We start from the raw sequence: 22,673 nt of genomic DNA on the forward strand, positions 1-22,673 counted from the left end.
CCTACTCTACTTGTGCTACACTGATGACATCTTCATCATCTGAACCCATGGGAAGGAGGCCCTTGAGGAATTCTAGCAGGATTTCAACAATTTCCACCCCACCATCAACCTCAGCCTGGACCAGTCAACACAAGAGATCCACTTCCTAGACATCCCGGTGCTAATAAGCGATGGTCACATAAACTCCACCCTATACTGGAAACAACTGACCGCTATACTTACCTACATGCCTCCAGCTTTCATTCAGACCACACCACACGATCCATTGTCTACAGCAGGGTTGGCCAACCTATGGCTCGGGAGCCACATGCGGCTCCTCAGAAGTTAAGATGTGGCTCCTTGTATAGGAACAGACTCCGGGGCTGGAGTTATAGGCACCAACTTTCCAATGGGCCGGGGAGTGCTCACTGCTCCACCCCTGGCTCTGCCACAAGCCCTGCTTCCACTTCACCCATTCCTGCCCCCTCCCCTGAGCCTGCTGTGCCCTCGCTCCTCTCCCTCCCCACCCAGAGCCTCCTGCACACCATGAAACAGCAGATCGGGATGTGCGGGGAGAGAGGGGGAGGTGCTGATGGGTGGGGCTGCTGGTGGGTTGGAGGTGCTGGGAGCTGATATGGGGCTGCTGACGTACTACTGTGGCTCTTTGGCAATGTACATTGGTAAATTCTGGCTCCTTTTCTGGCTCAGGTTCACCACCCCGGTCTACAGCCAAGCTCTAATATACAACTGTATTTGCTCCAATCCCTCAGAGACAAACAGCTACAGGATCTCCATCAAGCGTTCTTAAAACTACAATACTCACCTGGTGAAGTGAAGAAACAGATTGACAGAGCCAGAAGGGTACCCAGAAGTCACCTACTTCAGGACAGGCCCAACAAGGAAAGTAACAGAATGCCACTAGCCATCACCTTCAGCCCCCAACTAAAACCTCTCCACCGCATCATCAAGGATCTACAACCTATCCTGAAGGACAATCCCTCACTTTCACAGATCTTGGGAGACAGGCCAGTCCTCATTTACAGACAGCCCCCCAACCTGAAGCAAATACTCACCAGTAACTACACACCACACAACAAAAACACTAACCCAGGAACCAAATCCTGCAACAAACCCTGGTGCCAATTCTGTCCACATATCTATTCAAGGGAACCATCATAGGACCTAACCACATCAGCCACACCATCAGGGACTCGTTCACCTGCACATCTACCAATGTGATATATGCCATCATGTGCCAGCAATGCTCCTCTGCCATGTACATTGGCCAAACCAGACAGTCTCTATGCAAAAGAATAAATGGACACAAATCTGACATCAGGAATTATAACATTCAAAAACCAGTAGGAGAACACTTCAATCTCCGTGGACACTCAATAACAGATTTAAAAGTGGCAATTCTTCAACAACAAAAAAACTTCAAAAACAGACTCCAACGAGAAACAGCAGAACTGGAATTAGTATTAAGACTAGGAGTGGATGGGTCACTACAAAAACTAACTTCCCCCTGCTGATACTCACACCTTCTTGTCAACTGTTTGAAATGGGCCACCTTGTTTTACATTGGCCTCATTAGCACTACAAAAGTGATTTCAACCCCTTCTTGTCAACTGTTGAGAATAGCCCACTTCCACCTTAATTGAATTGCATCGTTAGCACTGACCCCCCACTTGGTAAGGCAACTCCCATCTTTTCATATGCTGTGTATTTATACCTCCTTACCTTATGTTCCTCTCCATGCATCTGATGAAGTGGGTTTTAGCCCACAAAAGCTTATGCCCAAATAAATGTATTAGTCTCTAAGGTGCCACAAGGACACCTTGTTGTTTTTGCTGATACAGACTAGCATGGCTATGACTCTGAAACCTGCTTCCAGGAAGAGTGTTTTTGTTTTTATCTAAATTTCTCTGTGGGTATGGTGTGAAAGTAACAGGGAAAGAAGAATGAGGTGACCAGACAGAGTGACATGCCCACTTTTTGTGTCCCCACTGGGCGAGGTAGCATTTAGGGTCCCTGTTCTGTCTCTGTGGAGAAAGTGACAGGTGAGAAGACAAGCGCCCTACATCCACACAGAGACATGTGAAATACAGGGAAAAGATGAGGGGATTAAAGGGACAGGTCCCTCCCAATGCCTCATTTCCCTGTTTTTTTCCCACTCTTTGTGGCTGTAGGACTAGTGGATTCTGATACTTAGTCCTCTCCCCTCTCCCCTCGATTTTTGTTTTTGTTTTCATATTTTCTGCCTACAAATGGGTGGAAATGGAGGAAAACAGAAGGAGACGACTGGGAAGGAAATTCCAAAGCAGGTTGTTAAACTTTGTAGTGATTCATTGTTTGTCAGCTCTGAGGCTTGGTAACAATGAATTCCCAAGGGAACACTGAGGTGTTAAACTCCTCTATAGAACCCTTAGAAATTTTCCTGGCCACAATTTCAGCCCAATCACTTCTTGTTCTCTCCTCCCTGAGAGAAAAAGACAAATCTTAAAAGGAGTTTAGCACCTGCGACTGCCTTTGGCTTCCACATGTTTGATTCATCAACATTTTATGTCTCTACTTTAGATTGTTCTCATTAAGGCTGATGTTTGTTAGGTGGGGGAAATACGGTAAAGTCATGGTTTTCTCCCATCAATACCTGTACAATTCCTTTGTTTAGATTCACAGAGAAACAAACCAAAAACATAACAATACATAAAAATACATTCCTGGCACACATTCCTGGCACAGTATTTTCAATGTGAGTCACTTTATTTCTTACTTTCAAAAGGATTTTTAACCTCTTTGTAATGGATTTTAATGCATGAAGTTTGGAAAATTCCTGAAATACATGTAAAATACTGGGGGGACAATGTACAAAAATATACAAACACACACATCCTTCTGTCCATCGCTTCTTGGGTGTGTTCTAGAATTCCCCTCTACACTAGGGCCCTCATCTGAAGTCAGTGGGAGGATTTCCACTGACTTCAAAGGGCTTTGGACCAGGCAATAGATGTTTGCTAGGTGTAAATATTCATATTGCAACTGCATGAAGGCAGGGATCTGTCAATTGTATTTCCTTGATGTGCCTTGGGAATTTTTATGCTGCTGTACAGATAATAAACATTATAATTAAGAGGTTACAGCACACACTTTAAAATGTCACTTGTATCAAAACAAGATTTCCACAGATGAGCATGTCACAATCTCCAGTGCCCTATAAATAGAGAAACTCCCAGTCTCCTGTCTAACTTGCAGTTTCTTCTCCTCAGTGACATTGAGTTCCTGGCCAAACGTTAGCCATGAAGATTCTTTACCTTCTTTTTGCTGTCTTCTTCCTGGTGGCGCAAAGCACTGAAGGTAAGATTTCCATGAATGAAGGGAAAATATGGAAGGACATGTGTGAGCCTGTACTAAGGTTGCCTAAATCTTTGTATCATAGTTTTTTCCAACTCTTCTTCTAAACAGCTCTAGTACTTACAGGGTTTATAGCAGATACTTAAAATTTAGCTGGGGAATAATCCTGGGGTCAGGAAGGTCCCTTTGATATGCCTATGAAAATCTGTACAGATGTGGTTGAACTATAACCTGTAAAAACTTCACCTAAATTTTATCTAGTGGGGTGCTTCTAGGATTGGTTCTTGGTCCTGTCCTATTCAATTTTTTTATCAGTGACCTGGAAGAAAATATAAACTCACTGATAAAGTTTGCAGATGAAAAGAAATTTGGGGAGTGGTAAAAATTGAAGAGGACACAACTCTGATACAGAGTGATGTGGATCGCATGGTAAGCAGGGGGCAAACAAACAATACACATTTAAATAAGGCTAAATATAAATGCATACGTCTAAGAAAAAAGAATGTAGACATAGTTACAGAAGGGGGCACTCTATCCTGGGAAGCAGTAACTCTAAAAAAGATTTGGGAGTAAGTGGAGAATAATCAGTTGAATACGAGCTCCCAGTGTGAAGCTGTGGCCAAAAGGGCCAATTCAGTATTTGGCTGCATAAACAGGGGAATCTTGAGTAGGACTAGAGAGGTTATTTTACCTCTGAATTTGGCACCGGTGAGATCGCTGCTGGAAAACTGGGTCTTGCTCTGGTGTCCACAAATCAAGTCTGTTGCACCCGTGCATGGTTTAAAGGATACATTGGGCGGAATGCTTGTCAATCAAATTTGGCCCAGCTGCCCCTCCATCATTTTGGGGGACCTCCACAAACTGCCTCTTTCATTCTTCCCCACCCCAGATAGCCCTGAGGAAAGACTGACCTGAATATCTGTGTGGACACAAGATATATCCTCTTCCTTTGGCCTGATCCCATGAAAATACAGTTTGTTCTAGTGAAGGGTGAACTAAGTTGGGAATCAGGAGAATATGAATTCGAGTCTAACTTCTGCTCACAAATGTTAATTATTCAGGGCTTTGATGTCCCTTATTATTAAGTGTTGTCTCACTCCCAGGAGAGAATACACAATCTGGGACTAAAACCCCAATCTTTAATGTGGCAAATCATTTTCTCAGTATCTTAGCAACACTGTCTCCCAGAAATAATCTGCTATATCTGTGTTCTGGGCTAGATTACTGCAAATGCCATTGTGCTGAGTTGTAGCAGTTTCTGAAGAAATGACATTGCATCCGTATACATTATTATTATGTTATTAATGAATTAGCACCTAGGAGCCCCTGGTCATGGATTTGGACCCCATTGTGTTAGGTGCTCTACAAAGTACAGCTAAGACATACTCCCTACACCAAACATGTATAAAATGAGAGAAATTACATACAAATAGGGGGAGCTCCAGGAAGCAATGAGACATTACTGTTTAGGTCTTGAGTTTATGCCTGTGGGGATTGGATACTTTAATGAAAGCATAGCTAAAATCCAGTTTAAAATAGTCTAATCTAAATATCCCAAAGGGTGAGGTGATGGCCATTTGGGCTACATTTTCCAAAAGTCCAGCCTCTCTCATATGACTATACCTGGCAACTGGGCAGGAAGAAACTATTCCTGAGTGCTGAGCTGTCACAGAATGTTTCTGCAGAGTCTCCCAGACCATAAGGCATTCAGACGTGAAGGAACTCGGTCAAACCCTTCTGTTCCTAAATGTTGCAACCATCCATCCCAGTGCTGAGCCGGTTCAACCCTGCTCAGCCAACCAGCATTTGTGATATTGCCTAGAACATCACTGTTACAAATAAGAAAGAGTCAGAACCGCAGCAGCAGCCACTAAGGGAAGTTGGCGATTCAGGCAGCTACCTGCTTCCTGTGTCTGCAAGGTGTGGGGCTGTGAAGGACATCCATGCTCAGTGCTGTGGTTCTGAAGAGTGCAGCCAGGGAGCCCGTGCTTCTGCTTAATTAACTTCCTCTGTTCTCTTCCTAGGGGCAGCCATTGAATGGGCAGAGAACTACAGCCATTTAAGTATTATGAAATATCAAGTAAAATGGGGCACAGGAAGATGATTGGGTTGTTTTATCTGGGTCTCAGTGAACGGGAAATTCATTAAAGCCCATCATGCTACAGCCACAGCTCTTGTTTCTCTGCTGTGTGAATGAAAATCATGATTCTTTTTTTTGTGTGTGTGCAGTTTCTAATCGTGGAATCATTGGCACTGCCATATGCCTAAGTAAGAAGGGTGCCTGCTTCCTTTTCCATTGTCCTCTCAATACAGTGCGTATTGGACGCTGTGGTCTGTTTTGGCATTGCTGTAGGTGGTAAGTTCAGGATTTTCACAAGGGAGATATTGCACTGTGAACAGAACTATTTGTCTCTCTTTTTTATGTATCCAAGCTATTGTTTAATGCTCTTGCAGGCTTCACACACAAGGCGCAGCCCAGGGCAGAGGGCAATGGAAGGTCCTGTACTACCCTGATTCTGAACTGCCTGGGTGCTTCTTTGACCCTTGTTGACTTCTCTTACTTACAGCTGCCTTACTCTGCTGGCCATGGCTGGTCCACAGCCTGGAGCATCTGTCATGCTCAGTGCTATAGAGATTGCTCTGCTGAGATCAGATAACATCCAGCACCATCTCCAGCACGAACCCTAAGACAGTGTTTGCAAGTAGGGCAGCAGAGGGCCAGTTATGCCTGCTGCGTGTTGGTCGTGCATTGGGGTGACTCTCCTCCAAACCCTTTTAGAGCCCCTGTGTGTTGCCAGAGCATTGGTAAGCCCTCTCAACAAAGACAGTTTCCAATCTTTCTATAATAACTCCATCCTCTCACTTGTCCATTTCTGGAACAGCCTCTTTCTTAGGGGAACATCAATGAATGTTCTACAAACGACAATGGGGTCTCTTTTTTTGAGTGTTTGAGCACAGTTCATTCAGGCATTTCTGGTGCTGAATGTGTTTGACACAAGTCCTATTCATTCCTGGGACATGGCCTCTGCCAAAAACAGAGGGATTTTTTGACTTGTAGTCAAGCAACCATGGGAACTGTAGGCTCCTAACAAAGCATTCTGGAAGGCCTGTTTTTCTCAGTCTGAGGGGAATGGTAGGACTTGTTGTGAATCTCTCCGGTAAGTAGGAGTGAGGGAAAGAGCAGAAGTGCTGATACAGAGCAATCCGGGTCACCAGGTAAGCTGAGCTGAAGGACACAATATGGGCTTTAATACAGCTAAATATAAATGTATACATCTAGGAATGTAGACCATACTTATAGGATGGGGTATTCTATCCTGGGACACAGTGACTTGGAAAAAGATTTAGGGGTCATGTGGATAAACAGCCTAACATGAGCTTCCACTGTGATGCTGTGGCCAAAAGAGCTAATGTGATCACTGGATGAATAAACATGAGAATCTCAAGTAGGAGTAGAGAGGCTATTTTACCTCTGTATTTGGCACTGATGTGCCTGTTGCTGGAGTCCTGTGTCTGCCTCTTGTGCCCAAAATTCAAGAAGGATGATGGGTTCAGAGAAGAGCCAGAAGAACGATTTAAAAATTAGGAAGCATAGCTTATAGTGACAGACTCCACGAGATCAATCTATTTATCTTATCAAAGAGAAGATTAAGGGGTAACTTGATCACAGTCTATAAGTATCTACATGAGGAGAAGTATTTAATAATGGGCTATTCAATCTAGTAGACAATAGTATAAGATAATCCAAAGGCTGGAAGTTGAATCTAGGAAACTCAGACTGGAAATAAAGTGGACATTGTTGGTGATGGTAATTAACCTCTGGAAAAATTTACCAAGTATAGTGCAGGATTCTCCATCACTGACAATGTTTAAATCAAGACTGGATGTTTTTCTAAAACAATCTGCTCCAGATATTATTTGGGGAAAAACGGTAAGGCCTGTGTTATATAGGAGGTCAGCATGCTCAAATTAATGTTGCGGGAAGGACAGGACCCACAGAAGCAGTAGAGTGGGGGGTGAGATCTTCCCAGCCACAAAAACACAAGGGAGTCAACTTGCTGGGAGCTACATGTGAGCAACTGCAGTGCTGCTCTCCTGGCTCATTCGCTGAGTATTCTCAGAGCTCCATGCTATCACTAGACCGAGCTGCTAGCATGGAACGGCCACCAGCATGGTCAGGCTTTGGGCTTCCATGAGTTGGGAGGCAGAACTGGAATTTCTATGCACTCTGAAGAATAGAATTGATCGTGTAAATAAGTATTTGTTCTTTAAATGTTGCTATAGACAAAGGTGTATTTGTCAGAAATATTGTACATGGATGTGAGACTTTATGTATTTTTGTTTTATTTTTCTATATATAACAAAATTTGTCTTTTTAATTTTGATAAAAGTTCAATGAAAAAATCTTTGCAGCAGTTCCAGTATTTAATTTGATGGGTTTTTTTAAATGTCCCAGATGAATTTATTTTTTCTGGTTGTTGCTTTGACTGTGTAGAGTGTTAATAGTCAGGATTTTTTAAATAAAATTGAGAATCTGCCTTCTTTACTAGAGAGTAAGGGGTAAAGGGAGGGGAGATCCATGTTCAGAAAGCTTGTTTATTTACCAGGTAGGTCAGAGAGGCAGCCAGTTCACATGTTTAGATATATCTGACTATCCTCATTAAAACTCTGTAGCAGAATGTAAAATACAGAAAACACCTGTTCTTGTGTTAGCCAGGAATATCTGTACTCACCATTCAGTGATGGACACAGTCCTGCTGTGCCTTTGATTTGAAAGTAAATGTCACATTTTCCTTTTTTAATGGCTATAAACACAGAATCTAAGAGTTTCTTTCATTTTTGCAGCAATAAGCTTAATTGATGGCTCCAGAGATTGTGAATGCAGGATCTCTGGGAATCTGGCAGAGGACGCCTTGCTTCTGAAATCATTGGAGCCTTTTCATCTGGGCTGTAAAGAATCTTGTGACCTGGAGAAAACCCACAAGGGAGCCCTAGTATTACCCATAATGACTTGTTATTCTCCTTTTAATAAAAGTAACTTCTTGTTGTGGCTGTGTACTGCTGAAACCTGAGTGGTGTGCAGGGGCTCTTTAGCTATTTCTTTTCCATAAAAATCCATTTATTTTTTTCCTCTTGAAATTAGAAATAAATAAAACAAAGGGTCACTATTGTATGTTAAATCCACCAGGGGTGTTCCGAGACTGGGGAACATACATATTTTTATGTTCAGTCAACTCACTTGGGTAATCTTTACCTATTCCGTACACCTTTCACAAATCCATTTAGTTTGTGTTGTTGTTAGAGGAGTTGGGTCCAGTTACAGTTTGATTGTGTGGTGTATGTCCACCTCGGCACCTCAACCCTCCCTCTGCTCCGAAACCTTCCCATCACCAGTTCCCCTTCACTTGTGGCAGAGCTTCCAGACACGGCCCTGGGCAGCAGGTTCTCTTGCAGGAAAATAACAGCACAAATCCTCCAAACATTTCACTTTGCAGGTCGGACCTCAAGGAGACTGAGACATTCCCTCAAACAAGTCCACACAGAAGAGAACAAACGAAATCAGGTCAGGTTGTTTTAAGGGCTGAGGCCTTAAAGTTAAGGGGCAAAGTGGTGACTTGATTACAATAGATAAGTACCTACATGGGGAACAAATAATTGGATCTTCAATCTCGCAGACAAAGCTATAACAGAATCCAATGGTAGGAAGTTGGAATTAGACAAATTTAAATTGGAAATAAAGTTTTTAAAAAGAAAAGGAGTACTTGTGGCACCTTAGAGACTAACCAATTTATTAGAGCATAAGCTTTCATGAGCTACAGCTCACTTCATCAGATGCATATCGTGGAAACTGCAGCAGACTTTATATATACACAGAGAATATGAAACAATACCTCCTCCCACCCCACTGTCCTGCTGGTAATAGGGTGAGAAAACCTGGATTTGTGCTGGAAATGGCCCACCTGATGATCACTTTAGATAAGCTATTACCAGCAGGACAGTGGGGAGGGAGGAGGTATTGTTTCATATTCTCTGTGTATATATAAAGTCTGCTGCAGTTTCCACGATATGCATCTGATGAAGTGAGCTGTAGCTCACGAAAGCTTATGCTCTAATAAATTGGTTAGTCTCTAAGGTGCCACAAGTACTCCTTTTCTTTTTGCGAATACAGACTAACACGGCTGTTACTCTGAAAGTTTTTAAAGTTGAGAGTAATTAACCACTGGAACAATTTACCCAGGGTCGTGGCAGATTCTCCATCACGGGCAATTTTTAAATCTAGATAGGATGGTTTCTAAATGATCAGCTCTAGGAATTTTTTGGGGAAATTCTATGGCCTACATTATACACAGAGCTGTAACCAGGGCAGGGTATGCGGGGCAGCTGCCCATGGCTCAAAGCCACAGGGGCGGAAAAATGATGAAAAGAACTGGTTTGGCAGGGAAGCAAATATGCTTGGTCTCCCCCTGGGTGCTAAATGCCTAGTTACGGATCTGATCGTACAGGAAGTCAGACTAGATTATCACAATGGACCTTTCTGGCCTTAGAATTCATGAATCTATTAATTCTGCTTCCCATTACGCTTGTATCGTAAGTGTACTGGTGCAAAACTGGCATAAGAGAGGTCAGAACTGGGCCCATGATATTCCACACAAAGAGGTTAGAATAAGTTTACAAAAGCGAAATGTCTGCACTGGTTCAATCTCAAATCTTAAATGCCTTACCCGTTCCTGCCCCAACAGTGGTCAGAAATTAACCACTGCCGTTAGATCATTCACAAGAAGTTTAGCAGGGTAGGCTCTATGTGGAAAATCTCATCCCAGACTTAACTAGGCAGATGCTATGGCTCTCCATGATTCTCTTTGTTGCACTGTCACCGAAGTCCAGCAGGCTGAGCTGTGCTGGTTCCTAGTGCAAGGCTGTTATTCGAGATGGAGGACCAGCTTTCCTTAGCCACCTCGGTCTTGTGGTTAGCACACAGGACTGGCAGCCATGGGTTAAGTAAAAGGCATTTGAGAAATGTATCTAGATTCCCCCTACCTTAATAAGGAGACATTAATCTCTCCCTTCCACAGATGTACAGAACTTCTCAACCCCCACATCGAACTGGACATTAGGAGGGCATGGTTGGGGGGGATAAGAGGGGCTGGGCAGTGGGAAGTGTTTGAGTCCTTTCTTAGAGTTAGGGAGGGTTTGATAGCAAGGAGGTGGGAGTCAGGGGCGTGTCCGTGGTGTGAGGACTCAGGAGAAATTTCAGGCCCTGGTTGTGTCAGCTGGAAATCAGGTGACAGATGTCTTTCCGAGGGGTTCATGTTGATTGCTAAAAAAGCTGAGGTTTTTTTTTTTTAGCTTGGAGTAATTAATGCATCTGAGCTATCCCAAGGTAAAACACTGTGAACACAAGGCAATATACTTGGACCACAAGGTACCTTTGGCAAGGTCAACCAGTTGTCTTAACTGGGCCCAGAAGTGTACCTTAACTGTGAACCCTACTGCATAATGTAGGGAAAATTCATAGTGTCACAATAACATATAACAATAAATGTTGATGGGAAAAGGTGTAAAAGTGAGATAGACAGTGACTGAATTACTCCAAAGAAAAAGACCATCTGATATAACTCAAGGACTGTGTTAAGATCATGCCTGGTAAACAAAAGAAGTGTGGGACCAGAAATCAACGAACTGAAAGTGATGTGTTGGAGACTACATCTAATTGATGGACAAAACAAAAAGGGGATGGGCTATTCCACCCATCACCATATTGGGTTTTTTAAAAGGCAAAAACTTTTGGAGGAAAATTAGCTGAAGAAAAAACAGCTGCCCGCCAACAGCCACTTCTGCAAGCTTTCCTATCTTGGCTGCCTACCCCCACCATTTCCTGGAACCTTGGGTTCGAGCATGACACCATTGTTCCTTCTTCGGCTTATCCTGAGAGATATTTTGACCAGACCAGGCCAGAGAGAGTGATTCAGATGACATCACCATCTCCACCAGCTCCAGCTAAATCCCAGATAAGAGATTTTGTCACCCCCACCTCTGTGGTTGTTTCCTTCCCCACTTTCTTTTTTCTCTTTCCTGACCCTCGTTTGCCATCTGTTTAATAAGCATCTGGCTTAGCCTGTCAAGACCGAATATTTTGCAACACAGCTTTGAGTGTGTGACCGGAAAGAGGCAGTAAATCAATGCCCTAAACAGCCCGAGGTGGTATAACTTCACCAGGTCTCTGAGTGGCTGATGAGACCATGTGTTTTGCCGATGTTTCTCTAGCAATGTAGCTGCAAGTGAAAGTCTACACCAGAGACTATATTTTTTTATCTTTACACTTCTTTGTTTTTTCCATCTTGCGTGTGTTTGTCTTTTTTTTTTTCTTTTAGGAAAAGAGATTGGAATTTAACAACAGTAACAATGACAGCTCCAGCTCATCTCAACTAACTTCTGCTTTCCCCAAAAGAGCAGTTTTTTCCATCTTTAATACCATCAAAGAGACTGTTAAACAAGTGTTTTTATTTCCTTTCTAAAGACTTTCTCCATCTAAATGGAAAGGGAACAAGGAATGTTGCTAAAATGGAAGCCTTAGTTAGTGCTTTACATTTCAAATATTTTACCTGTTTTTCCTTCTTTTCAGTATCTTTCATACTGAGTAAAATAAAATAATAATGGTGTGCTTGTCATGGTCCTAAGCAGGCTGTGATCTCTGTATACCAAATCTCAAACTTTGTTTAACAGTGTTACATATTGAACAGTTACTGGGTCATGTTAATACCTTTGTCTCTTTGGGCCCATGTATTCCATCTACATTATCCGTGACCTTGGTGAGTTTACCTCACAGTAAAATTAAAGTGTTTTGTCTTCACTGTGTTTTTTTTACCTTGAAATAGCTCATGTGCCTTCGTTACCCTGAGGTAAAATACAACTCTTTTAGCAATGAAGATGAGCCCTTAATTATATCTCATGCTGACTTTGGGGGCACGGTCAATGAATCCCAGCCCATGCCAAACACAGTGGGTACAGTTAGGTGATAACTGCATTGTTCTTGTGAGAGTTTGTTCTGTGGGCCTCTTCCCAAGGACCTGCCAGCATGCAGCTTCTTCTGCTCAAGGACTGATTTTTGTGCTGCTCCAGAGTCCTTTATGTTAAAACTCTGGTTTCCACTATTTCTTCTTCTTCTTTTATTATTAATTAATTATTAATTATTAATATTATTATTATTACGGTTTAGAGGCATCCGACTTGATAAGAGCCCCATTGTGCTAGGCACTGTACATTGTAAATGAAAGTCTCTTCCACAAAGAGCTTACTGTCAAGATTGACAAGACAGGCAAAGACAAGATCATTATCCTCCTTTTACAGACAGGGAACAGGGGCCCCAGGGAGATGAGGTGACTTGTCTGACATCACACAAAAAGTCTGTGGCGGAAGTAGGAACTGAGCCTGACTTTGTCTGTCTCAGTCTAATAGGTGAACCTTAAGATCATCCTTCCTGATGATACTTGACACTGTGGCCATTACTGTCCATGATGTCTGACCTCAACCCTGGCAAATCAAAGAATAAAAGCAGAATCTCTGTGGAGAGGCTAATGGAGCCACGGGCAGGAGCAGCACATGGGTTTGGCGAGAACAAGCCCTGCCAGACACACCCGACTGTGCTATTTGCAGAATTATATAATTAGTGGCTGAACAGCATGCAATAGATGTCACGTGGTTGAATTTCTCCAAAGCATTTACTACAGTCAAAAGGACACTGTCTTTTAACTTCGGTAGGCACTGGAACAGACCCAGATTTAGAAGGTGTAGTCAGAGTGTAGCTTGCTTAAAGCCAGGACTTGTCCAGGGTAATGATGGCACAGAAATTATGGAATTCATTAGTACTAATAATGTCATAGACATCCATGAAGAGGCCAGAATCCTTGGTGTAACTTAGGCCAAAGACTTTAAAACACAGCAAGTGGCAGAGGTTGCTTCTAAATGTATCTTTTTTTCTTCTTCCATATTATAAGCTTTGTGCCTGGAAGTTCATAATAAAGATACAGGTTTCAGAGTAGCAGCCGTGTTAGTCTGTATTTGCAAAAAGAAAAGGAGGATTTGTGGCATCTTAGAGACTAACAAATTTATTTGAGCATAAGCTTTCGTGAGCTACAGCTCTTACTTGATATGACAGTGTAATTTATCATTTTATTAAAGGGGAAAAGAAATGTAAATGTTGTCCAATAAAACGTAAGAAACTTTTTAGACATTTGTAAATATGCTGAGGGTTCTGTAAAAAGGGCCTGCAATCTGAGGAAGCCTGAAATTTACCAAAGTGACCTGGCTTTCCAGAGTATTGCAAACACTGAGGACAGGTCTGTCTCTTTAAAACACAATTGTGATTAATTAAAATATTTATGTCTGGTTAATAATTAATAAAAGTATATTTTATTTTTATATTGTTTTATATTGCGGGAGGTGATACACTCAGCTGGTATGTTGAGAAGCCAATGAGAAGTGAAAATCTGTAAGATGAATCCAACTGAAATGTTAGAAAGTCTAAAGGACCATGAGGCCTGATCAGCTGTTCATTTCCAATTGCACAGAGACAGCTTAATATATGAGTTGAACCTACTAATTTACAATGAAAGCATAAAGAGAATTACCAGGTACTAATAGAAAACTACAGGGGGGAGGGATAGCTCAGTGGTTTGAGCATTAGCCTGCTAAACCCAGGGTTGTGAGTTCAATCCTTGAGGGGACCACTTAGGGATCGGGGGCAAAAAAAAATTGGGGATTGTGCCTGCTTTGAGAAGGGGGTTGGACAAGATGATCTCCTGAGGTCCCTTCCAACTCTGATAGTCTATGAGAAGAACATACAGTTCTTTTGTCTTTGTACTCCATTAATTGTTACCCACATTACTGGAGGTGAACCGAGCCAATGAGCCAAATGACTTGATGTTGCTGCCTGATGAGCTGTGGGAAAAAATGACACAATCATCAAGGACTGTGAAAAGACTTCACCTAAAGTTTCCCTCCTGCCTTCAGAATGGACATTTTCACAGACAGTTCAAACTGCTGACAGAGAAACTCCCACTTGGGGAAGGGCAAGGGCACAGGTCTCTACAGCCTAGGGGCTCACTTTCATTTTGTTTTATGTTCCTAAAAGATCATGCTTCGGAGTTTCAGCCAGGGGTCAGGAAAGGGTTTCCCCCCAGTGTACAGTGTGTGTGTGTGTGAGAGAGGGTGTGTGTGGTGGGGGTTTCTTTCCTCTGAAGCATCAGGGTTGGCCACAGCTGGAGATGGGACATTGCGTGAGTGGGCCATGGCTCCAAGGTGGCGCTGAGCATCCTCTTGCTCAGGTCCTTGGCAGGCTGGTTCTTGCTCACATGCTCAGGGTCTAACCGTTTGCCATACTTTGGGTCAGGAAGGAATTTTCATCCAGGTCAGATTGGCAGTGACCCTGGGGGGTTTCACTTTCCTCTGCAGTGTGTGGGTGCGGGTCACTTGGCAAAATTAAATGGATATTCCTCACTTAATCATCTCCCTGCCATTGCGGGGACCTCAGGCATCGGTGCACCTGTGTCCCGCCTATACTCTCCCAATGGCACATGACAGTCTAATCTGCTGTGGGCTGCAATACTTTGATCTGATTTCAGTTGTTGGGGTTCGCGTGCAGGAGCTGGGTTGTGCTGGTGGCCTGCAATACACAGCAGGTCAGACTAGATGATGTAGTGGTCCTTTCTGGCCTTAAACTCAGTGAAGCTTTGATTATTATGCTAGTCCAGGATTTTTTTATAATCAAACCCTATTTCCACCTATTATTATTATGAGAGATTCAATGGGGAGTTACATAATATCTTTTTTTGGACTAACTTCTGTTGGAAGGGACAAGCATTTGAGCATCATACAGCTCTTCCTCAGGTCTGGAGGTAAAGTCACACCCCACCAACACCACTGTACAATGCTTCTGGGCCCAGACCCCTCAAGGAGAAATAGTCTGGGTTTTCCCTAAACCTTTCTCCTCCCAGGCACTAACTATTCCCCAAGACCATCTTCTGCACACTCAATAGGTTGTTTTGATTATTCCAGACACATGGAAATGGGTAACCAGCCTCTCAGGCTGCCCTAGAGGTCCAGTCCCCCACTGCACCATGAAAGGGGGTGGAAGAACTCCATGGCTAGCAGGGCTGGAGATAGTGGAGGTCGATGAAGGGTTAATGTCTAGCTATTCCACCTGGAAGCAGGCGGGGCACACCCTGACTGTTTCCTAGGAGCAATGCACACATTGCTCTATCCAAGGACAAGGGCTAGATATGAACCCTGAGAACTTGATTGTTTGGACAGCAACTGTGGGAGGTTTCTTTAGCCTGGGCTCAAGGCCTGAGAACCAGGATTGTAGTAGTTAGAGGATGGTAACTAAGCATATGAATCAACGTCATACATTCCTTTGTGTAGCAGTGTGTAATGCTTAGGGGGAGAAATATAATAAAAGGAGAAGGTGGAAGGCAGGGGGGGCAGAACAGCCCATCTCCGCTGACCAGCCTGCTTGCTTGCATAAAGCTGTGTTCTGTCTCATCACTGAACCGCAACAACTGGCGCCCAACGTGGGGCCCTCAGCACTCACCTCGCCCGGCAAGGGTTTCAGACGCGTCACTCATCCACTTCGTGGATCCCGGTGAGTATTTTTCATTGTGGTAAGTATGGGAAGCTCCCTCTCTGCTTTGCAAGTGCAACACCGTAATGAGCTGCAGTATTTGCTGCGTAAGGCTCAGCATGACTGCCCGGCTCGAGAACTCACTCTCCTGCTACAGGAGGTGCGTGCCAAGTGCCCGTGGTATCCTGAAGCTGGAAGCCTTAAGCTAGCGGACTGGGAGCGATTGGGCCAGACATTGCACAAAGAGCCTCGGGCACCCGTGCAGGCTTTACATGCCTGGCACCTCTGCCGCGACGTGGTACAGCGTGTTGCCTCGGACAGACCCTCCCTCGCGAGGCTGGTGCTCTCGCCGCCCCCGTCCGCCCCTGCAGCCATCCCCCCTCCTGGCGATGCGACACAGCGTGTCGCCTCGGAAAGGCCCTCTCCAGCCCCAACAGAGGAGCTGCCGATCCTGCCACCCCCGTCCGCTCCTGCAGCCATCCCTCCCCCTGCTTCGCCCCCAGTGCCTCTATTACCACCGCCTCCCTGGCCTTCCCCACCGGAGCCGGTGTGTGATCACCCTCCCCCCATGGGGCCCCCCGGAGAGTCATCTGCATCTGCTCAGAAGCTTTCGCTGGTGCAACAAATGGTTCACGCAGCGAAAGCTCGATCAGATCTTACAGCAGAGGAGCTGGCTGATCTGGTCTCCGTTTGCCCGGTGACCTGGCAGAATGATGACCAGGGCAACCCCGTGGGCACCTGGACCACTCTGCCATACTCGGTGGTTAGAGAGGTAAAGAAAGCAATTCGTGAATTTGGCCTGACTAGCACCTTTGTGCGTGGTCTCATTGAAGGGATGGGTGCTGGGTACTCCCTAATCCCTGAGGATTGGAAAACGCTGCTGCGCATGATGTTGTCACCCAGTCAGTATGTTATTTGGCTTAGTGAGTATCGGCAGATGGCAGAACGCCAAGCCCAGGTATATAGAGAGCAAGGTATCATTTATGAGCATTTGGCAGGGGAGGGCCAGTTTGCTACTATTGAGATGCAGTCTCAACTCCCTCAGGCCGTCTTCCCCATTATTTCCACCTGTGCCCAGCATGCTTTCAAGAAGGTCCCGGATTCAGGCAAGCCTACCAAAAGCTTTGTCAGTATCCGTCAGGGTGCCTTAGAGTTCTTTTTGGATTTTACCAACAGATTGCAGGAGGACACTGACTTTCGGCTGCCAGGGGAGGTCTGTGCCATACCTACACAGGTGACGGGACCTCTCCCTGCCGGCTTTGTAGGTCTTGTTCTCCCTCGCTCACATGCTGGGAAACAGGGCTTTTTTGTCATTCCAGGGGTTATTGATGCTGATTACACTGGCATTATTAAGGTTCAGGTGTGGACTCATCTTCCACAGTCGCTCCCGCGTGGACGGTCAATTGCACAATTGATTTTAGTCCCCTATCAGGTGCCAGCTGCCGAGGATCGAACTCGGGGTGGAGGAGGCTTTGGATCTACGTTGTCTCACTCGCCATCTCACAGCGCGTCTTCTCCACTTGTTGCTCTGACAATGTCAGTCTGCCCCTCGAAACCTCAGTTAATACTTCTCTTAAATGATGTTCCTTTTACAGGGCTGGTGGACACTGGAGCTGATGTTACAGTGATTCGTGATCTGGAGTGGCCGGTTAGTTGGCCTACGGTTCCTTCTAAAGAGTTGTGGGGGATTGGAGGTAGCAAACCCGGGCGCCAAAGTTTGTCTTGGGTCACGGTCTCTAAACCAGGAGGCCGTGCCCTTGCTACAATCCGCCCTTTTGTGCTCCCTGTCCACCTCAATATTTGGGGCCGTGATTTACTTACAAAGTTAGACACCACCCTCGATATTAACATCTGATGGCTCTCCCCACCAAGGTGTAGTCACTTATCAGTTGGGTGACCCCCCTCGTTGGCATTCTCGTTTTACACTGCCTCAGCGTTCTGCACAGCGTTCAGAATTGGCTGCTGTTATTTTGGCCTTTCAACTTTTTATTGATTGTCCCTTTAATTTAATTGTGGATACCCATTATGTTTATCAGGTACTTGATCATTTACCCCTTGCCCTCATTACCCCTCAGGTTGATGCAGACCTCCTTCGCCTGTTTTTGTCTTTACAGCACCTTCTTGCCACTCGTTATTTCCCTTACTTTGTTGCTCATATTCGCAGTCATATCCCTCTGCCTGGGCCACTCACTGAGGGCAATGCACGCGCCGATCGCGCGTTGCATGGTCAGGTAAATTCCCTTTTTTCTGACCCCATTGAAAGCCATGCCTTTTTTCATCAGTCTGCCTCTGTTTTGGCCCGGCAGTTTCACATTCCTGCTGATCATGCACGTTCCATTGTTCGTTCCTGCCCCCACTGTGCTGCTGCTGCTCCTACTTTTTCTTATGCCGTTAACCCCCGAGGTACCGCAGCAAATCAGCTGTGGCAAATGGATGTTACTCATGTACCACAATTCCGCCCCTATTCATTTTTACATGTTTCCGTTGACACTTATTCAGGCTTCCTTTGGGCAACCCCACAACGTGGGGAAGCCACTAACAAAGTTATTCACCATTTGCTGGCCTGCTTTTCTGTTATGGGTCGCCCTTGCCAAGTTAAAACAGATAATGCCCCAGCCTACTGCTCTGCAGCCCTCTCCACCTTTTGTGCCCGCTGGGACGTCCGTCTTAAACACGGAATCCCTTATAATTCCACGGGCCAAGCCATTGTTGAACGTGCCAATCGCACACTCAAAACCTTGCTAGATAAACAATTAAAACAAGGGGAGCTGCGTCTCCGAACCTTAGGAGACATTCAACAACAGATATATATTCTCTTGTTTACTTTAAATAATTTAACACTGAATGCAGATCAGCAGACCCCTGCGGATCGGCATTTTCACAAATCTGAGGTACTGGAAAGACCGCGTGTCTTTTACCGTCAGCTGCCCGATCCACAGTGGCTGGGCCCAGCACCTCTAATCACTTGGGGTCGGGGATATGCTGCTGTGTCTCTCCCTGCAGGACCGTTGTGGGTTCCAGCCCGGTGCGTGCGACCAGCACTTAAACAACATGGCATGGCACCAGGGGCTGTCGAATCCCATACCAGAGTTTCAGCTGACCTTGGAGGAGACCGCGTTGCCCCCCGAGTCGACAACGGCGGGACGGAAACGGAGGAGGCGTAACGTCCCAAGCCAGCCCGTGACAGGGGGAGCAGTAAAAGCATTGGTCGCCACGGCTCAACGAAAACTGGCAGCAGATCAGCAGCCAGAAACTCCTAAGACTTTGTTTGTGGCGATTCTCGCCCAAATCACTGCTAATTCTGTGATGATTGTGTGCCTTTTGTGCCTGCTATTTTCTGTGGGGGTTGGCTCGGAAGCGCCTCCCCCGTTACAAGCCCGAAGGAGAATAAGATACTGCTCTTTGCTTATGCTAATCTTTTCTCCCAGTACTTTAGCATGGCTAATTGGGGCCCGGCCAACTATACTCTGCCTCGCACGGCTATATCCCTTCACACACCGTACCCGGCCGGGGCTCACAATGTCACCTGTGCGCGTGTAGTTAACTGCACTAGTACAAAGGTGCCATTGGGCTGTCAAAAATTTCTCAATCCCTTTTAAATTGTTCCCATGCTGTTAATGTTTCATATAATTATGGCCATATCATCCTACCATCAGGATGGGTTTTTACTTGTGGTTCATGCACCTTTAATTATATTCCTGCAAATTTAAGTGATGGCACCCTTTGCTGTCTTAGTAGAATGATACTTATATTGCCTTTTGCTGGTTACAATTGTAGTAAAAGAAGTGTACCCCTTTTAGATGATTATATTGCAGATGTTAAGCTTTTGGTTATTTTGTGTTTGTAATCATTGGGCTTATTTTTTGTTGTTGCTGTGTACAATGTATTCCTTCCTTGTTAAGACTTTGTAAAATTTTGCCCTGGAAAGCTCCCCAGGTTATGTCCTTGTCTGTCTGGGAGTTAAATAGCATGATAAAACAAATTGGCGGCTACCATGAGATGGCCAACTATCAATAAACAAAAAAAGGGGAGATGAAGGGTTAATGTCTAGCTATTCCACCTGGAAGCAGGCGGGGCACACCCTGACTGTTTCCTAGGAGCAATGCACACATTGCTCTATCCAAGGACAAGGGCTAGATATGAACCCTGAGAACTTGATTGTTTGGACAGCAACTGTGGGAGGTTTCTTTAGCCTGGGCTCAAGGCCTGAGAACCAGGATTGTAGTAGTTAGAGGATGGTAACTAAGCATATGAATCAACGTCATACATTCCTTTGTGTAGCAGTGTGTAATGCTTAGGGGGAGAAATATAATAAAAAGAGAAGGTGGAAGGCAGGGGGGGCAGAACAGCCCATCTCCGCTGACCAGCCTGCTTGCTTGCATAAAGCTGTGTTCTGTCTCATCACTGAACCGCAACAGGTCAGCCCCCTGCAGGCCTGGGCCTTGCCAAAAGGTGGGGAGTCTGCATCACTTGCCCCTACTGATCCTGCTGCTCTGTGCATTGGGGGCCCCAGAGACTGCAGATGGAGGTCATACAGGGGCTAAGGGGGAGAGGGAGACTATTGTGGCCTCTGATAGAAGATTAAGGTAAGAGAGGAACCAAGCCTAAGAGTTTGGTGTCCGGGGATGGGGGGAAGAGTCACAGGGACATGGAGGGATGGAGACAGGCGGGTAAGATGAGGCCAGAATCAAATGTAAAGGACAAGGGATTGGGATCCCCTGGCAGCCATCACCTTGCGGGATTGAGGATGCTACAGGCCCTGACCTCAGGCAATAAGTAGGGCCCGCCTGTGGGAACTAGGAATGTGGGAGGAGTGGGGAGGTGGGTGCTGGAGATCTGGAGGAAACCAGGCTGAGCTGACCCCTTAGTGTGGGGATAAAGTGGGAAGCTGGGACTTTGAAGGTGGAGGCATATGACTGTCTGACAAGGGAAATAGGAGTGAGGCGTTAGAACTGGGCAGGCTTGCCGACAGCAATTCTGGGCCCCAGGGCAGAACAGTCAATGGCCCCCCTGGAAAGGGATGGCTGAGGTTTACAACACTGCTTTTTATCCTCTTGATAACACATCAGAACTCACTATGCGTCAGTTTTGGCATTGCCTGATCTAGTTAACTTTTCTTTTTTCCAGTTACAGCGACGGTATTAAACAAATTGTGAGCCTAAATGTAAGATGTAGAATTTCATAGAATCATAGAATCATAGAACATCAGGGTTGGAAGGGACCTCAGGAGGTCATCTAGTCCAACCCCCTGCTCAAAAGCAGGACCAATGCCCAATTAAATCATCCCAGCCAGGGCTTTGTCAAGCCTGACCTTAAAAACTTCTAAGGAAGGAGATTCCACCACCTCCCTACGCAACGCATTCCAGTGTTTCACCACCCTCCGAGTGAAAAAGTTTTTCCTAATATCCAACCTAAACCTCCCCCACTGCAACTTGAGACCATTACTCCTTGTCCTGTCCTCTTCCACCACTGAGAATAGTCTAGAACCATCCTCTCTGGAACCACCTCTCAGGTAGTTGAAAGCAGCTATCAAATCCCCCCTCATTCTTCTCTTCTGCAGACTAAACAGTCCCAGTTCCCTCAGCCTCTCCTCATAAGTCATGTGTTCCAGACCCCTAATCATTTTTGTTGCCCTTCGCTGGACTCTTTCCAATTTATCCACATCCTTCTTGAAGTGTGGGGCCCAAAACTGGACACAGTACTCCAGATGAGGCCTCACCAATGTCGAATAGAGGGGGATGATCACGTCCCTCGATCTGCTCGCTATGCCCCTACTTATACATCCCAAAATGCCATTGGCCTTCTTGGCAACAAGGGCACTCTGCTGACTCATATCCAGATTCTTGTCCACTGTCACCCCTAGGTCCTTTTCCGCAGAACTGCTGCCTAGCCATTCGGTCCCTAGTCTGTAGCTGTGCATTGGGTTCTTCCATCCTAAGTGCAGGACCCTGCACTTATCCTTATTGAACCTCATCAGATTTCTTTTGGCCCAATCCTCCAATTTGTCTAGGTCCCTCTGTATCCTATCCCTGCCCTCCAGCGTATCTACCACTCCTCCCAGTTTAGCATCATCTGCAAATTTGCTGAGAGTGCAATCCACACCATCCTCCAGATCATTTATGAAAATATTGAACAAAACCGGCCCCAGGACCGACCCCTGGGGCACTCCACTTGACACCGGCTACCAGTAACAAAATTTGTTACTTTGAATTATATTTAAATTAAATAAATACATTATAGAATGAAATTAAATAATGTATACAACATTTAAAGAACCACAAAGTACGAAAACACCTAAAGTATCAAGTAGGCTAATTAAACACCTAATCGTGATTCATGTGTAATCTAAAATCAAGGAAAACATGGATATACAAGATGTCACTGAATATGACCAACAAAGTTAAAATATACTATATTTGTGCTGCTGGTACTGTGGGACATCAACACCCAGAGCAATGAGGAGGCAGTAGGCATGTTGCACCACATCTACCAGGAGATCTCCAAGGAGGCGGCCAGGTGTGAAAGCAGAGGGAAAACCCATGCCTCGTTTCCTGACTGAGCGGTGGAGGTGACCTTTCATCCTGTGCTCGTTATATCAGCTCGTCAGCCAGTGGAGTAGTATGTCCAGAAATGACAACGCATCAGTTTAAGGTTTTATATCTGTGGGTTGCCCTAAAAGCAGTGGGAAAGTAAATTTTTTTTATGATTTTGAGTGCATGCAGGA

The 22,673-nt window shown here is 45.1% G+C and overlaps 1 protein-coding gene and 1 long non-coding RNA gene across 2 annotated transcripts; both read left to right on the forward strand.

The window, feature by feature from the left end:
• The first annotated feature begins 6,461 nt into the window (after positions 1-6,461).
• On the forward strand, positions 6,462-8,377 carry LOC140908110 (uncharacterized). The gene is made up of 2 exons (XR_012157759.1): positions 6,462-6,546; positions 8,176-8,377. It is a non-coding gene; the product is annotated as an uncharacterized LOC140908110 (long non-coding RNA).
• Positions 8,378-15,507: 7,130 nt separating this feature from the next.
• On the forward strand, positions 15,508-21,094 carry LOC140908369 (uncharacterized). The gene is made up of 3 exons (XM_073335346.1): positions 15,508-16,721; positions 18,953-19,294; positions 21,077-21,094. The coding sequence occupies exons 1-3, from the start codon at positions 15,996-15,998 to the stop codon at positions 21,092-21,094; spliced, it is 1,086 nt and encodes a 361-aa protein (XP_073191447.1). The 5' UTR covers positions 15,508-15,995.
• Positions 21,095-22,673: the final 1,579 nt, after the last annotated feature.

Source organism: Lepidochelys kempii, chromosome 3 (genome assembly GCF_965140285.1).
Source record: "Lepidochelys kempii isolate rLepKem1 chromosome 3, rLepKem1.hap1, whole genome shotgun sequence".
Taxonomy (NCBI): domain Eukaryota; kingdom Metazoa; phylum Chordata; order Testudines; family Cheloniidae; genus Lepidochelys; species Lepidochelys kempii.

Excerpts from the sequence above, each read along its gene's own strand:
- LOC140908369 (XM_073335346.1), top strand. The coding sequence starts at position 15,996 with ATGGGAAGCTCCCTCTCTGCTTTGCAAGTGCAACACCGTAATGAGCTG. Across the intron at positions 16,722-18,952 it reads CATACTCGGTGGTTAGAGAG|GACCGTTGTGGGTTCCAGCC; the intron begins GTAAAGAAAGCA and ends CTCTCCCTGCAG.